This window comes from Alternaria infectoria (genome assembly GCF_024043175.1).
Source record: "Alternaria infectoria strain BMP 0036 chromosome Unknown scaffold_3, whole genome shotgun sequence".
Lineage (NCBI taxonomy): Eukaryota > Fungi > Ascomycota > Dothideomycetes > Pleosporales > Pleosporaceae > Alternaria > Alternaria infectoria.
Window position 1 is genome coordinate 2,283,628 of NW_026250692.1, and position 16,415 is coordinate 2,300,042.

The following is a 16,415-nucleotide window of genomic DNA, read 5'->3' on the forward strand; positions in this document are numbered from 1 at the left end:
CGATACCAAAGTCTGGTGTGGTTGCGGTTATAGACTCGCTTAGATAGACTGATTAGATATAAACTTGAAGACATACTACTCCACAACTACATGCGTGTGATGACTTTCAAACAGCTAGATTGCCTTCCTTTCGACACAGCTACCCTACTCATAGAATACCAAACATCTAACCTCAATACTCTGCCGACCCGGTGCATCCTCCGGCGTATTCGGATCCGCAAAAGCTGTGTGTGGTGTTCTAACAGCCACACCCTTCTTGCCGTGAGACATGCCCTCTCCAAAACTATCATAGCACTTGAGCAAAATAACTTCCTCAGGCGTCATATCCTTCTGGTAGTAGAATTTGTGCTGGTCGTTCGCTGCCACCGACATAGTCTCGCCCTTGACCTCGTAGCCTTCTGTGGAAGTATGGTTGTTTGGGTCGGGAAGGACTTCCTTACCCCGGTCGTCGACGTCCATGGAGTCGGCGCGCTTAGGGTATAGGAGGTTTGTAGCAACGAAATCGGATGTTGATGTTGTTCTCCAGTCTATCATGGCGAGGGGGTGGTCTGAAGCAGGATTCTCAATGGGTCGCCATACGTTGATGATTTGGTAGCGGCCTTTTACCCATTCGTCGGCTTCCTCATGAGAGAGATGGCGGCGTACACGTGCTTCTGCGGCGGCTTCGGTCTGGTCTACATGTACTTGCTGGACTGGTTGCCTGGGTGAGTTCTTGTCTCGTCTCCGGATAGTGTGGTCAAAGATGACGACCTTTTTCACGCCAGGCAGCTTGTTGCGTAGCAAGGCTTCGACTTCGGCGTAGTAGCCTTCTCGTACTGCTGCGTCGTCTGTGAAGGCTTTCTCTTTGGCGGGATATTGGTAGACGGCGAAACCGGAGTTGTCGGTGTTGAATTCATGTTCGTGGCCGCGTAGATTGTGGACGGATCGCTCGTGCCATTTGTGCGAGAAGCTGGTGCCAGGTCCGTCTACCTTGGCCCAAGGCTTTCCGGAATAGGAGTCGGTGTCGATGTGGGAGAAGCTTGCAGTGGTCATCTTGATTGTTTGAGCTTCAGACTGGAGAAACCGGGTTTGCGCGTGGCTTCCCAGATATGGGGTGTAGGAAGCTGTCTGATGTAGCTTTGGGAAGTGGTGGCTGTAGCTGGTTCGGGCTGCTCTTGTGAAGGTCGCAAGTCTTGTGGCAACGCTCATACGAGTGGTTCTATCGTGATCAGGTTGAGTGGGCTTCTTAGTTGAGAAGTAAGAGGGAGCTGATGCTGCAGGTGTTTATGTACGCTCCACTGCTTAGAAATGATACATGACGCCATACTGAAGTTTGGCCGATGTGCTCATGAACTAACCAATCAGATCTCTCCTTCACGCCGACCGTGAAATCGTCGTGAGCAGTCGCGTGCTTTGGTGGCGAAGACGATGCTACGTAATAGGCTACATCCAGACTGTGCGGACTTTTCTTATACCCGATTGGCTGCAGGCGACTTCCCCGCAACCCTCAGTTCGGCTTCAACATGTGTGCCATCACTGTCCGATGAACTTCTGTCTCCTCTCACACTATGCCACGATATGCCGTCAGCGACGATGACGAACCACTCGAGGACAAGACGGCTGCTCTTACGCTCAAGAACAAGAAGACAGAGCGCATGAAGCGCAAGAACGCGACGAGACAGCAGAAACGCGACGCCATCGTGAACATAACAAAGTTGCCGACCGAGCTCATCCTCGAGACGCTCAAATATCTCCGTCCCCACGACGTTCTCGAGTTCAGTTTCGTCAACCGCCGCTTCCACAGCATCGTCGAGGCCAACGCGAACGTCATTGGCGACGCCATCATCGCACGCCGCTACAACATCCTCATCAAATGCCTCCCCACCCCCCGACTCCTCTCCGACGTCGACGCCCCGATACAAACCCTCCTGATTGACCCCGCGCGCCAAAAGCAACTCAGCATACACAACCGTCCATACCAACACATACAATCGCCAGATCCACACCAGTTGTGCACATGTCTGACCTGCATCCTAACGTGGAATAATCTGGGATTGGTCCTCGATTTTGCACACTGGCAGAACCACCTCGACACAGGAACTCCGATCCCCATAATACCGCGCGGGCAGTCACCGGAATGGAACCAAGAGCTCGTAGCGCGCAACGCACGTATCGCCCGCAAAGCGGTAGACAACTCGCTATGGCACGCTGCAATTCTAGAACGGCACCTGGAAAGTACCACGCGCGCTATACGGCGGCATTCGAAGAACAGAGGGAATAAACGTGTGCATGTGGAAATGACGGAGGCGGAGGCTGCGGAGGAGACGGATGCGTTTTTGGCGAAACATGGACCGCCGAGTCTGGAGTTTCCGTATCAGCGGGATGAGTATTATATGCTGTAAGTCATTTTTTCACCCATATCATATGTGCACTTGGGCGCAAGTTTGGTTGACAAAATGCCAGGGAAGCATACCTACCCAACCGGTGGTGGAGGAAGCAGGAAGCATATTGGTTCTACACAATCAATGGGCAACACGAGCGCGACTTAGAACTTGTCCAACGCTTCGCGAAGCGGTAATGCAAGACCTCGGGCTCTTCGAGCCTAGCACAACACTCACGACAGTGTCATGGCAGATATCGAGACTCAATGTGTTATGGAGTGCTATGCGAAGAGATGAGTATTCGTATATAGGAGCCATTCGCTAAAGCGCAGACAACGCATGAACCAAGTCCAAGAGACAACGCCTAGCCCAACCGCAATCCCAATGCAAGGTGATCTAACAGCTCGAAAGCAAAAGAAGCGCTCATATGCAGAAACAATGCAACGTTGGTGTCCTATCCACTGTTTACCTCTAGTTCAACCGCTCAGGCCCACCACTAAAGCTGTACCCACTCCCACTGTGGCTCGGCGCTCTGTCCATACCCATACTACCCAGAGGCCCCGCAGCAGCCTCTCTTCTGAATTCTTCATATCCGCCCGGACTCAACGCGTCCACGCCAGCAGCTATACTCGCACTGCTGTCTCTGTACTCTGCATACGGAGGTACAGCTCCCCTGCCACCGCTGCCATATGTTCCGTTCCTATCCTCGCCCCAGCTCAGCGGCCGGCCTGGGTGCCTACCCTCATCCGTTTCCGTGCTGTGCAGCAACGCGTATTCGTCTTCTTCTTGGTTCCCGCCGCGGTCGGTACGGCGATCGAGCGAGTCTGAGGAGTCGCGGCCGTTTGCGGTTTCGATCTCGGTCGACCAGGCTGCGTCTTTCGGGTTATTGTAGGCGGAGTCGCCGGAGGCGTAGTGGGTGTTTTCCGAAGAGGATTGGTAGGGCATGACGCCTTCGCGGAGGTATTTGTGGAGGTAATAGCCGGATACGCCGGTTGTGATGGCAAAGAAGAGGCTGTATGAGGGTTAGTAGACGTTCTGTCGTATTTGACATTGGGGTTGCAAGAGGTACTTACAAGACCATGACACCGACGCCTACAGCGGCCTTGCTGACCTTGCACTTGGCCTCATCTCCGTATAAAAATGTTGTGCAGTTGCGGTCGTCATCTGCAATCTTCTCCTTCTTGGCTCCCTCTTTGATACCGTGGGCGTTCCACATGGCCACCGAGATGAAGGCGGCGAACCACAGGATAGTGTATAAAGCGTCGACGGCGAGGAAAGCGTAGGCGGAGGCGAAGCGTTGGGCGCGCGACCACATGGGTACCATTGTGAGGTAGATTATGGCGGGAATGGAGACGAAGCACTGCGAGCAACCCTTTGTCAGCCGTGTCCATGTTGACGTAAGAGACCATCTTGAAGACGATGCTGTATAGGAGGAACAGAGTGCAACTTACCATGGCAAAGAAATACTTTGTAGGTCCCTCAACGGGGCCATCCTTGGTCATAACAGCGATGGTAAGACACGCGGCTATGAAGACGAAGATGGCCTGGAAGACATGTGCCACCACCTTGCACTTCTGGATATACGACTGCGGTATCCGCATCTTGTGTGGATGTCTCTATCTCCCCGATCTCAAAGTCGTAGTATGCGTGGAAGGGCGCGGAAAGGCCAGAAGGGTGAGCGTAAACAGAGATACGTCAATACGGGTGCCTCCGGTTCTACCGAGTCTGCTCTCTGCGTCACGCAAATTGCTCAACAACAAACAACTTCTTGAATTCGTGTGCGTAAAGAGATGCGAAAACAGAGCTGCAAAAGAATGTCGTAGTCTCCTCGGACAACAATGGAAGGGCGCAGCGTCGATGTCAGACACGGTTCGAGTCTCAGCCTCACTGCTTGGTGGATCCCGCAAGCCTGCCAAACTGCCCAGTCGCGTCCCCGCCGCGCAGCCCGCTTCTTCGCTTCTGCAGGGTTTGTGCCTAACCCGGCAACCACACTGTAGCGGCGCTGGTGGATATTAATAGAGGGCGAGAACGGGTACCGACTGAGTTAGGCGGTTTAAGGGCTAGGGATGGGCGTGCCTGGTTGAACCGTTTGGCGTTGGCGTTGGTCGCTGGTTGCTATGGGTGCCCAGGTGAGGGCGATGACGTGGGCTCTGGGCGACTCTTGTGCATGCACTGCCAGAGTCGAACAATGCTGCAGTGTTATCCCTTGCGTGTATGTTCTGCATTTCACATATTTATATTCACGATTGTGTATTTGTTGATCGATGAATGTGCCTTGCCTAGACACCTGACCTCGTGTTCGTTCAGCTTTGCAGCTCACAGCCTTCGCCTAGCAACGCACCACAGCTCGAGAAACGCGCCACCACAGGATTCTTCACCGGTACAATGCTGATGCTCCAAAGGGCTTCCACTTTCTTTGCGCTTAGATGTCTTTCGCATAGCGTGTGTACACAGCGAGTTCTGTCACTATGATCCGTCTGTCACGCCAACAACAGCTGCATCTCAAGACCAGTTCGCATGCTCTTCAACCCAGTTATCCTTCTCCAAACCGCCATCAAGGAGGTACGCCTGAGCAGTCGCATTGCCCCTCCACTGCCATTCCAGGTACGCGACAGCCGCTTTGCCCTGTTTTCCACCATTTGTAGCTGCAAAGGTGCCGTCGTGGCCAGTATCGAGGTTGGCCCTCAACTTGGGAGTGCCCGTATTTAGGAGAGCGTAATCCTTCGCCGACTATCGAGAATTAGCATTGATAGAGACCGGGAACTGTCTGGTCTTTAAGGTAGACTCACGGTATTGTACCCCATGTCTTTCGGTCCTCCTATCAAGTACACCATAGGCACCTTGAGCTCTTTGAGTAGGTACCTCCTGTCATCCTGGAAGATGGCAATGTTGAAGAGCATGATTCTCTTGACTCTGTCATCGTGATACGCGGTCGACATAGACTCGAGACCTCCACAGCTGTGGCCTGCCGTCGTGACTTTGGTCAAGTCGACGTTTCCGTATTTCTTCGCTTTGCCGGCGAATGCCCAGTCAAGAGAGTCACGCATGTCTTGTACTTTGGACTGCTGACCAGCCTGGAATCCAGAGCCATCGGGTGTGCCGTCTGCAGCGATAACGTATCCATAGCTGGCGATCTCTACCAGCAGCCGCTCGTAGATGCCGGCATTGAGACCGCATCCGCCGTTACCCCATGCGATGAATGGGAGACTAAGGTTGCCAGTCGGAGGGTTCCTGGGTGCGAAGATGGTGTGTCTCGGTAGTGTAGAGTCGGTCAACATTTGCGCTGGGTAGGGTCCCGAGCCAGACGTCTTCGCGCCGTTTCCTTTGGGTGACTCAGGGCCAGTTCCACCAGCGCCGGTATATTTGGGTAGCTCGGAGAGGGATATGGAGAAGATACCGCCTGCGAAGTCGCCGTCACCTTTAGCTGGGAAGTTTCCAGGTGCGGGCGTGAACGTCTGTGCCAAAGCGACATTTAAGACGCTGGGCACAAGGCCAAAGAGCGAGAGCAGGGCGGAATTCAGCATATCGGCAGCAAGTCCAGGTGGGTCAGTGAGTCGTGGTCGCTGTACCAGCGACAGTCCTTTTCATACGCCCATGTTATATATGAGGATCTAGCAGCATGTGCGTATGAACAATACTAGTTCTTTGAGCAAAGCCCATTCTGTCAGGTTTGCCGCGTCGTCGTCGATCTGACCCATTGATGATACTCGAATAGATGGGGAAGACCGCCAAGGAGACCGAAGTAGATTAATGGTTGATTGGCAAAATACTGATTGAGGAGAAAATCTGGGGAAATCGAATGCATGTTAGTGGGGACCAAGAGTCTCGGATGATACTTCGGTAAATAACCTTGTGATGAGTTGAGCCGCGGCAAGCGTTTCGTTAGTTGCTCAATATAGCCGCTGGGAAGCCAGATCTTCGCAAAAGATCAGCACTCAGACCTGCGGTCAGGTTCTCTGAACGTAATTTGCGAAAGGATCGTGACTCTGGCCAAGTTTGCATGGACTGCACGTCAGAAGCATCAAAGGCCTAGAGCAAAGAGAGGGAATGAAGTTCTCGCGAAAGAAGGTAAACCTCCATGTCAAGGGTTATGTATGAGCCCGAACCACGTACTGTTCCATTGACGCAGCAGCGAGGAACAGCAGTCTAGCCTGACTTCACTGTCATCGTGCAAAAACGTGTGCATGTCCTGCTCGACGCCGCGATTCGGACCTGCTGCGATGGCGGTCAACTGTGTCCTTCCGAAGAGCCGCAGATTGCTCTATAGGCCGAGTCTGAGAAGCTCAGCTCGCACGATGACTAGGGACGTTTCTCTTGGCAATTGTATAGAGGATGCGACGATGAAAACTTGACGCGTCCTTCAGCCCCATGCCATGTATGTGATGCTCTCGAACGCGTTGCGTTCAAGGCCTTTCGCGAATCCAGCCGACGTGTCGCGCTTCCAAACGACGTCCATTAAGCACAGGCAGTGCTAGGAGGCTAGTCTTTGTACTGACGTATACAAGCTAACAGTGGTGCGACCGCTTCCTTCCGACGGGTATGCTCGGGGGATGTGAACAACGCGTACTTCGTATAGCGGTGCTTTTATGAAACGTGGTAGCCAATCGCATCTCGCGCGCGCTCTGAGAGATTGTCGTGGAGGAGCGTGATGACTGAACGGCCGAGATTCCGCGATTCCATCTCCTGCTGTCGCATAAATACGATGCCAATCATGTTCGCTACACCAGCGGCAGCTCTACCCATCGCAGGCATCGGTGTCATCGGGATATGTAATAGACATCACAAAAAGGAAGTACAGCTGCACGCTGTGCTCTTCCAGGTTGGGTGGTTGAGGAAGACAGACGGATCGCGTGCGCCGCATTGAAGCTAAACCATCGCTTAAGCAGGCCTCGGCTGATCGGCGGGATGCATGGCACGAGCTCAACCTTCACATGCCCTCGTCGACCGCATCGCAATGAAGCCATTCTGATATTTGACAAAAACCATCGACCATCTGTAACACCATCGCCACAGGGCTTGTCGGAGCGCCTGATGCGCTTCGGTAATCACTTGGCAGCTCGCCAACCCGAAGAAGCTGCCGCTCGCGTACGGTGTGCTATACTAATCAGAGTCGCCCTTGCCCGCCTCCTACTGTTTTGTAATCACCAGGTTACAATGGAAAAAGCTGGTTCCCTTAAAACAGCGCTATGGCATTGTCCTCTGCGGACAAGATGTACTCGGAGTTAATTTGCGTAGCTTCAGCGAGGGAGTCGTAAAGCCACCGGCTATGATGGTTTCGAAGGTTTGATTAGGCATTTTTTCTCCAGACTTCTCCTGGGCGTGCTCACCCCACGCTTACTGACCTCTCTGCATAGCTAATACCTCGCTACACTGTTGATGCCAACGGGCAGTGGAACCATATGCCTTCGCAGTTCCGACATACCATACCATCCGAGCGCTTCCCTGTCGAAAAGGGCCGATACGTGCTGTACATCAACTACGTCTGTCCCTGGGCACACCGAACCACCATCGTACACGCTTTGAAGGGGCTCGAGGATGTCATAGAGTTGGTGGAGGTCGATGCAAGGGACGCATCGCATGGCTGGTTCTTCTCTGGGCGTAGCGGGCCCAAGAAAGACCCCGTGTCTGGCGCGAGATGCCTGAAAGAGATCTATCTGAAGGCGGACCCAAGCTTCAACGGGAGAATCACCATCCCTTTGCTGTGGGATCAACGTCAGGGTAAATAAGTTTGAAGATTGGAGAAATAGATTGTGGGTTAACATCGTTTAGGTACTGCCGTCAACAACGATAGCGCCGACATCATCCGCATCCTGTTCGACGCATTCGACCCTCTTCTTCCTCCGGAGCGTCGCGAGGTCAACAAGGGTGTGGCTGCCTTCAGACCCCCGCATATTCTGAAAGAGATGGATTGCCTTCTCTTATGGGTATTCGACACGATTAACAACGGCGTGTACAAGGTCGGCTTCGCGACATCGCAGGCATCCTATGATGAACATGTCAGCAAGCTCTTCCAGTCGCTGGATCGTCTGGAGGATCATCTTTCACAACCCAAGCACTACCCCTACCTTTTTGGGCAACATATCACCGAGGCCGACGTTCGCTTATACACAACACTCATCCGCTTCGACGTGGCGTACTATCCCTTCTTCAAATGCAACTTGAAGATGATACGTTTGGACTATCCGCGTCTTCACGCGTGGTTGAGACGCCTGTATTGGAGCGATGGCCCTGAAACAAATGGTGGCGCTTTCCGGACCACCACCCATTTCGATAGGGTATGAGGGGAGATCCGAAATGTCGCGGGATCATCGCTAACTTCATCAGATCAAAGAAGGATACGCATCTGTGACTGCCAGTAGAGGCGTTGTACCGATGTGCCCGATGCCTCCAATCATGCCCTTGTAACGATTGCTACCTTTGTAATGGCAGCGCTTTTTTTCATTCCATTTTGCAGATCACCTACATGGTGCTCTAAATGCATCAATGGGACTCGGCTTACTTTTCTTTTGGAACGTTCATCAATATTTCGGCCTGGGCGAGATTCTTGCTCCTACATACCCATTATGTTATCTTTTCAAGCTTACACTGAACTATCCTCTGCCTTGCGCGAGATTCATCACCTGATTCAATCTGCCTGTCCGTAATGTTTGCGATGTCTCATTTTGCTGGCTTACACACGTCCAAAACCTGCCTCCGTGACAAGTACCCAGGCGCCTACGTTACAGCGAAAGTGCGAAAAAAGAAAGTGCATAAGCAGGCTTGAGGAATACGTGGAGATTTCTGTAAAGCATTCGCCTAGGCAGAATAACTGTGAGAACCTCGGCGCTATTGTATTATACTCCTCCCCGCAACATGAGAACCCCTTGTAGTTGGCTATGATCGAAGTCAGGAAAAGATTGAAGAGATTTTGATGCATTAACCTGGCTAGCCCTAGAGCCTAAACCAGTCAATGTCCCCAAGATCCACCTCTTCAACCTCCTTTGCTTTCCACATCCGTGCCCGCCTTGCCACCGCCTCTGGATGTTCCGGTGGCGCGACTTCGGGCCCCGATTCTGCCGGCCTCCAGCATCTTCCGGTCGGATGCTCATGAAATTTGCAGCGGTTATTGAGCATGAAGTCGTCCCAGATATCGTAGTAGCGCACTCCTTTGGGGAATGTCTTTATCTGTTCGTGGACGTGGTGCAAAAATTGCTTGTTTGTTCTGGCCAAGATGGAGTTGAAGCATCCGGGATCCGTGCTCAGCGCGATATGAAAGGCGAGAAGGCGTTCCAGGTTGGAATTAGGCACGTTCTCCACCGCTTTGAAGACGCCATGAAACAAGCCTATATCAGAGCCTGTTTGCGCGTCGAAATTCTCAGCTAGTGCATCCATGATGGCGTCGCGAAAGTCGGCGCACCGCGCGCGGCTCATTTCAAGGCCGAATCGATAGGCGGCCAGCATCGTTTTGGTGTCAAGATTTCTTTCGGTATAACCTGGTTGTATTGTCGCAATCTTACCGGTTTCACACCAATGCTCGTATACAGATCTGACTGAGAGAGGCTGCAATAGTTGGCTTGCCGGGACTCGGATAACTGGGAAGTATCTTCCGGGCTCACGGTGTCGGTCGGGACCGCAATGTTCTATTGATTGTCTGTAGAACTCTTGTGTTTCTGCGTCCTCTTCTGGGAAGCAATCCCAGTAGCATTCTCGATCGACAATTATGGCGTTGTCTGACGGGGCTTTGATGTCGGCCATGGATGGGTGTGTGTTTGTGTATTGCATGTTGGGTAAAGAATTGAGTGAAGCCTTGTGAAGACTGGAGTGAGGTATATATATACATTCGGCAGTATATTATACTTGCGGTTTCTCTTATGGGTGAGAGTATCTTTTCGTCTAGGTCGTTGATGTTGCGGAAGTTGTAAGTGGCTCGTTTCGCTCTGCGTCATCGCAGTACCATGGGACATATACACTCGCATTCGCTATAATCTGTGCTCGGACTAGGTAGCGTACCCAATCAACTGCGTTATAGTAAGCGATAATTATAGAATCCATAGATTGATTCGCTTGTTGCGGGTACGCTACCACTATCACTATTCAGCTCTTGTGATGGTAGATTGACCAATTGTATAATCGAGCTTTGCTACGTAGCACTAGTATGACATTGAACCAAATGCGAAGACAGTGATTAATTATTCGGCCCGCTCAAATCTTCCCGAACACGAGAAGAAACAGTCACCTCGGTTCTCTTTGTTATAGCAGCGACATCGCCCATTATGAATTCCTCGCTTCCTCTCTCAAAAGGCCCAGATACATGCGTCGCTTGATGGACACCGCTCCCAAGCGGGATAGAACCTTGCCTGGTACTGCGTCTCGACCTTAGGGCGTACAAAGATTTTGATCTTGTTGCCGAGTTCCCATATGAGCTCTTTTGTGTCTTCTCAACAAATGACTTGAAGAGGGGTGCCAGTGTCGGTACCGACGCGACGATGATACCCAAGTTGTTCTCAACAGTCGACCACATAATGAGACTGCTAGAGTCGAGGTAGTTGGCGAGGTTTCGAACGGTTCGGATGCGTAGGACTTGGATGATCGTGATGAATGTGCCTAGGGCCAGGAGGCACAGCAGGGCGACTTTCTTGCGCTTTTGGATGTGGCTCTTGAGGAGGACGGGGAAGGGTAGGAACATGCTATTGAAGTAAGCTTTTGCTGACAGACACCAAGGAGGCACTTACACTACTATGTCGAAGACGATGGTCAAAGATGCCATGCTGGTGTAGAAGGGCACGGCTGGCAGGCACTGGCCCCAGGTGATGGAAGGGTCCCATTGTTTCGCGGCCGGCTGGCAGAGGTTCGTTTGCACGACCAGGAAGCAGAGGTGAAAGAGTATGCATGCGACTATTACGGTGATGGTAGCGTTGCGCGACGCGCCCTTTGGCATAATACGTAGATAGGTCAGCAGCAAACTAAGCTTGAAGCCCAGTATACTGGTGATGTAGCTATTGCGGATGTCAGAGAGGCGTATTATGGTCGTGTCGCAATTATCGTCTTACAATGGTGCACCCATGTACTGTATCTAGTCCGGTCAGGATTGGAATGTGTTCACTTGTGCGAGTGAGACTTACAAGTCCAAAGTTGAAGAGGTTTTCATCGGGCATATCCTTCAGATGCTTGAGTCCAAGTCCCCATTTGGTTTCTGGTATCGCACCATCAGTCTCGATATCACAGCACTTGTGCAGCCAACGTACGGATGATAGTTACGACAGCGAAGCCACAAGATGCTATCTGCGCGACTGTCAGTCCCACAACTACAGGAGAGACCCGAATTGCTCACCCAAGTCACAACTAGTATCCAGTCATCTAGCGATGATAGATGCGTTAGCTATGTGTCGAGGAAAAGCTGGGTGCCATGTTACTCACCGGCTCCAATGGCTTTGGTTATGCATCCGCGCACATAGAAACGAAGGGTCAGAACCAGCAGTGACACTGCTGTGAAAACGATTGCGATTGCGGTAATTTGCGGCCCCTCGTTGGCGATATCATCGGGAGTGTTGTAGGTCCAGCCCATCGCACTGGCTTGCTCACGGCGGCTTCGTTCAGAATAGGGATTTAATAGTACCTCGCAAAGGTTAAAAACTGAGCAGGCCTGAAGCCTACGTTAGGAAGGCAATGCGCAAATAAGAGGACGTAGCGTCAATGTAGGTCTCAGGGTATTCAGCTCTGCCTTGATTGAGGTGGTAGACTTTTCGCCCTTGGGAGAGAACACATCAGAATACTAGGCATTGCGATTCAGCGTCTACACAGTTCCGACCGTTCCCAGCGTATTGGGTGTCCAAGAGGACGAAACCGCGTGGGGTTCAGCGCGGCTCTTACCCGGTCTATCATAACCCCGTCAGGAAAGCATGCCTTGATCGATAGCAAAGGAGACTCTCATACGAGGTGAAACCTGTAAATATTCCCAGTATTGTCCGAAGTTATAGTAGCCTAACAGCTAACGCACATGGTTGCAATGCAGCCCAAGTGTTGGCCGACAGAAAAGACCTTCTTCTTAAAGCTAGACCAAATAATACCAAGGTATATTGGTAACGGTAACGGGAAACGGCTTCGGCACTGCTCGGTGAGATATCTCCTAATTTTAAGGGTCTAGAAAGACGATATGGGACGATTGCATCTCGCCTGGAGAGCCGCCGACCCGCTCTCGCGGTGGACGTGCTCGGCTGCATCGGAGGTTTCTCAATGCAGCAAAGCCGTGCGCGATCCCTGTTGATATATGCCGAAGGTCCAGTGCAAGCCCCAGCTTCCAATTGATGGCAAAGTCGCCGTCCCGCACCAGCACCGCGACTCCGACGACACGACAGCTATCCATCAATCGCTTGTTCATGATGAGGCGCGCTCTCCTTCAACAACCTGTGGTCCTCTGCATATCACTGTCAGAGGTCTTTTTCGCGTAGACTCAGATCCAAGGCAATCGGCGCCACGGCCACAAAACGGGGTCGCGGTATCACCCCGGGACGGTCCACCCCACCGGACACTAGATTTGTAGTCCCACAACTGCTCTAGCTTGCTCGCCACTGTCAAGCGCGGCGCATGCAGGGAGCCTGAATTTCTGTTTATATTAATCCGTATGTCTGGGAGATTGACATTTCCAGGTCGCAGAACTTTATCTTTTTCTATGCCCTGGAAATGCGTTCCTACATCCCAGTCCTCGCGCTTCTTGGCGTCGTTTCTGCCAACCCAACCCCCAATCAATGCAAATCGTTCCCAGGAGACAAGTCATGGCCTTCGCAAGCAGAGTGGAACAGCTTGAACAAGACGGTAGGCGGACGTCTAGTGGCAACCGTACCACTCGGAGCTCCCTGCCACGTTCCGACTTTCGACGACGCGACTTGTGAAAGTCTGAAGAAGGATTGGCAGTTTGAGAAGATTCAGTATGTCCCAAACATGTGCTTTGAAGACGTCGCTCTAACGTTTAGTCAGTTATGAATCGTCTTCATCTGTAATGGCACCTTTCTTTGCCAACCAGAGCTGCGATCCCTTCCAGCCTCGAGACCGCCCATGTGAGCTCGGGAACTACGTCCGTTACGCTGTGGATGCGTCCGGGCCTGCAGACGTCCAGCGAGCGATCGCGTTTGCTGCCTCCAAGAATATCCGTCTCGTCATCCGCAACACGGGCCATGATTATCTCGGTCGTTCCACAGGCGCGGGCTCACTAGCGGTGTGGACACACCATCTCAAGGAAATCACCCATGTTCCGACGTTCAAGGGTTCAGAATACAATGGCCCGGCTTTTAAGATTGGTGCCGGCGTTCAAGGTTTCGAACTAATGGCTGCTTCCCGAGACAAAGGCTTGGTCGTGGTTGGAGGCGAGTGCCCTACTGTTGGCATCGCTGGCGGTTACACACAGGGTGGTGGACATTCGGCTATCAGTACTAGCTTCGGCCTCGCTGCCGACAACGTACTGAATTGGGAAGTCGTAACAGCAAGCGGGAAGCTTGTCAATGCGAATACGAAGGAAAACGCGGACCTGTACTGGGCTCTCAACGGCGGCGGTGGCAGCACCTACGGCGTTGTGGTTGGGATGACTGTCAAAGCGCACAAGGAAGCTGTTTTCGGCGGCGCTTCACTGTCGTTCTTCACCACGGACAACGACCAGGACGTGTTCTATGATGCCATCCAAGCTTTCCACGAGGAGCTACCTGCCATGGTAGATGCCGGAGCAATGGTGGTCCATTACTTCACGTCTTCGTTTTTCATGATCTCCCCGCTTAACGCCTACAACAAGACGGAAGCCGAAGTCAAGGCCATGCTTGCGCCTTTCGTCGCTAGGCTGGACTCCAAAGGCGTCAAGTACACCGCTGAATACAGCGAATTTGACACGTACTATGAGCACTACGACAAGTACTTCGGCCCCCTTCCTCTCGGCAACATCCAGGTCGGCATCGCCCAGTACGGTACTCGCTTGATCCCAAGAAGTGTTGTGGGCAACATCTCCGAAACCTGGAAGGCTGTCGTAGAGAAGGGAGTGACCTGGATCGGAGTCGGAACAGATGTGAAGGCGTTTGGTTCGGAGAAAACAACGTCGGTCCACCCGGCCTGGCGCAAGGCAATCGTGCACGCGACCTTGACACTTCCATGGAACTTCACAGCTCCGTGGTCGGAGGCGTTCGCAACTCAAGACAAGATGACGAACGAGATCATTCCTCTTGTTGAGGCTGCAACACCCGGTAGCGGATCGTACGTGAACGAGGCCGATTTCCGTCAACCGAATTTCCAGGATACGTTCTGGGGCCAGAACTACGCCAGGTTGTTGACGATCAAGAAGAAATGGGATCCTTCAAGTCTATTCTACGCCACTGTCGGCGTTGGCAGCGAAGCCTGGACTGTTCGGACTGATGGTCGCATGTGCCGCGCCTAGTAGCTAGTTCCTGTCCTGTGTTAATATGAAAAACTGCACACAAGTCGCGTTGTCCATACCAACCTTTAACTGAAGAACAGGTCATCACCGACTTCGCGTGTGAAACAACCATCGTCGGCTCAAGCAATCCCCCTTGCATTACGATGGATCGGATGAATCAACAGCCGTTATGATAGAAGTCGTCTCTAGAACGCTGGTAGCACGCGTGTGCAATTGAAAACATGGACAGGTCGTAGCGCGTCCTGAACGCGTCCAATTCAGGTTCTCCAGATGTCGAGTGGGGAAGCTAGCGTCAATGACGTACACCAGGGGATACCCTGCAGCCGCCACAACTTCGAGAAAACCAACTAACAATCATGCCTCCTAAAAAGTTGAACAAAGATGGGGGCAAGAAGGATGAAGAGAACAAAGAGTCTAACAAGCCCGCCGTTCCCGAAGAAGAGGTGCGGCAAGAATCTGGGAAAGCCGCCAATGCTGCCCTCGCCGCGCAAAAGAAAGCCAAAGAATTGAAGGATGCAGCAGCTGCGGCCAGCGATCCGGACGAACGGGAAAGGCTGACAGAAGAAGCTACAAATGCACACATCGAAGCTGAGTCGTTTGGAAAGACTGCAAAATATCTTCGTTCGGGCGCTTTTCAGGGCATGGCAATGGGCACAGGCCTTGGTGTCGCGCCTGGTGCCACTTTGGGCGCAATCACCGGGACTTTGGTCGGCGGCATCTCTTCAACTCTGCTTGGTGGGATAGGTGCTGGAGTAGGTGGAGCGACAGGTGCGCTTCACGGCCCATGGGTAAACATGGGCAAAGTAGCAGGGAAGGGGATGAAGAAACTCACAAGTTTCCTCCCACAATGGGCAGCGAGCGAAGAGCAGAAGAAGACGCTGGAAAAGATGATGGGACAAGCTAACGAAGAAGAGATGCCCGGGACTGAAGAGCTTGAGAAGTTCAAGAGTGAGGGAGGTGGAGGTCAGATTGACGAGGGTTGGATGGAGAGTGCGAAGGGCATGATGCCAGATCAAAAAGAGGTGTCAGACGCTGCGAAGGCTGGTGCGCAAGCTACGGGCGGAGATTCGGACTCGAAGCCCAGTGCGAATCAGTCTGAAGAGCCACCAAGCGGGGATTCAGCACAAAAGAGCGACACTCAAGGTCGCAAGAAGCCACGGAAGCTGAATGCGAAGCAAGATGATAGCGAACCACAATCAGTCGAGACGGACAGTATGCGTAATGATGCTGGTGGAGCATCTAACGCAAGCGAGAAACCCGATACACAAAACGCGGATAACCAGAATGACCGGGAAAAGAAACTCGACCAACGAGAGAGTGATCTTAATCGACGACAGGCAGAGCTAGACGAAAGAGAAAAGGCCCTGGCTCAGCGTGAGAAGGAACTGGATTCAAAGCCTGACGGTGATGCCACGGAGTCTACTTCAGCGCCGAAACCCAAAGGTCAACCGCGCAAGCTCGCAAGTAGATCGTAGATCTTTAGGGTACGCTAGACAAAGGACCGAGCTCTGAGTTATCCTATCGACCGTATGGCATCTTGGGATTTGATTGGTCGCTGCTATGACTGGGCTGCTAGGGTCATAGTGATGTTAGTAAGTTGACGATTAGTCGGCACGGGTCGCTTCAACCACGGGCGTCAGCATACGAGAACCAGAGTCTTTCGA

The 16,415-nt window shown here is 52.4% G+C and overlaps 6 protein-coding genes across 6 annotated transcripts; 3 read left to right on the plus strand and 3 right to left on the minus strand.

Moving 5' to 3' along the window:
- Nucleotides 1–144: 144 nt before the first annotated feature.
- J4E92_002986 (uncharacterized protein) lies at nucleotides 145–1,032 on the minus strand (the record flags this gene model as incomplete). The annotated part of the gene is made up of 1 exon (XM_051494386.1): nucleotides 145–1,032. One exon carries the CDS (start codon nucleotides 1,030–1,032, stop codon nucleotides 145–147), a length of 888 nt encoding a protein of 295 aa, XP_051356065.1.
- A 515-nt stretch (nucleotides 1,033–1,547) lies between these two features.
- Nucleotides 1,548–2,381, plus strand: J4E92_002987 (uncharacterized protein; the record flags this gene model as incomplete). The annotated part of the gene is made up of 1 exon (XM_051494387.1): nucleotides 1,548–2,381. The coding sequence occupies one exon, from the start codon at nucleotides 1,548–1,550 to the stop codon at nucleotides 2,379–2,381; it is 834 nt and encodes a 277-aa protein (XP_051356066.1).
- Nucleotides 2,382–2,831: 450 nt separating this feature from the next.
- On the minus strand, nucleotides 2,832–3,961 carry J4E92_002988 (uncharacterized protein; the record flags this gene model as incomplete). The annotated part of the gene is made up of 3 exons (XM_051494388.1): nucleotides 2,832–3,372; nucleotides 3,434–3,720; nucleotides 3,812–3,961. 3 exons carry the CDS (start codon nucleotides 3,959–3,961, stop codon nucleotides 2,832–2,834), a joined length of 978 nt encoding a protein of 325 aa, XP_051356067.1.
- A 901-nt stretch (nucleotides 3,962–4,862) lies between these two features.
- On the minus strand, nucleotides 4,863–5,884 carry J4E92_002989 (uncharacterized protein; the record flags this gene model as incomplete). Its single annotated transcript, XM_051494389.1, has 2 exons — nucleotides 4,863–5,090; nucleotides 5,150–5,884. 2 exons carry the CDS (start codon nucleotides 5,882–5,884, stop codon nucleotides 4,863–4,865), a joined length of 963 nt encoding a protein of 320 aa, XP_051356068.1.
- A 7,451-nt stretch (nucleotides 5,885–13,335) lies between these two features.
- On the plus strand, nucleotides 13,336–14,751 carry ZEB1 (Zinc finger E-box-binding homeobox 1; the record flags this gene model as incomplete). The annotated part of the gene is made up of 1 exon (XM_051494390.1): nucleotides 13,336–14,751. One exon carries the CDS (start codon nucleotides 13,336–13,338, stop codon nucleotides 14,749–14,751), a length of 1,416 nt encoding a protein of 471 aa, XP_051356069.1.
- A 356-nt stretch (nucleotides 14,752–15,107) lies between these two features.
- Nucleotides 15,108–16,226, plus strand: J4E92_002991 (uncharacterized protein; the record flags this gene model as incomplete). The annotated part of the gene is made up of 1 exon (XM_051494391.1): nucleotides 15,108–16,226. One exon carries the CDS (start codon nucleotides 15,108–15,110, stop codon nucleotides 16,224–16,226), a length of 1,119 nt encoding a protein of 372 aa, XP_051356070.1.
- Between the last annotated feature and the right edge of the window lie 189 nt (nucleotides 16,227–16,415).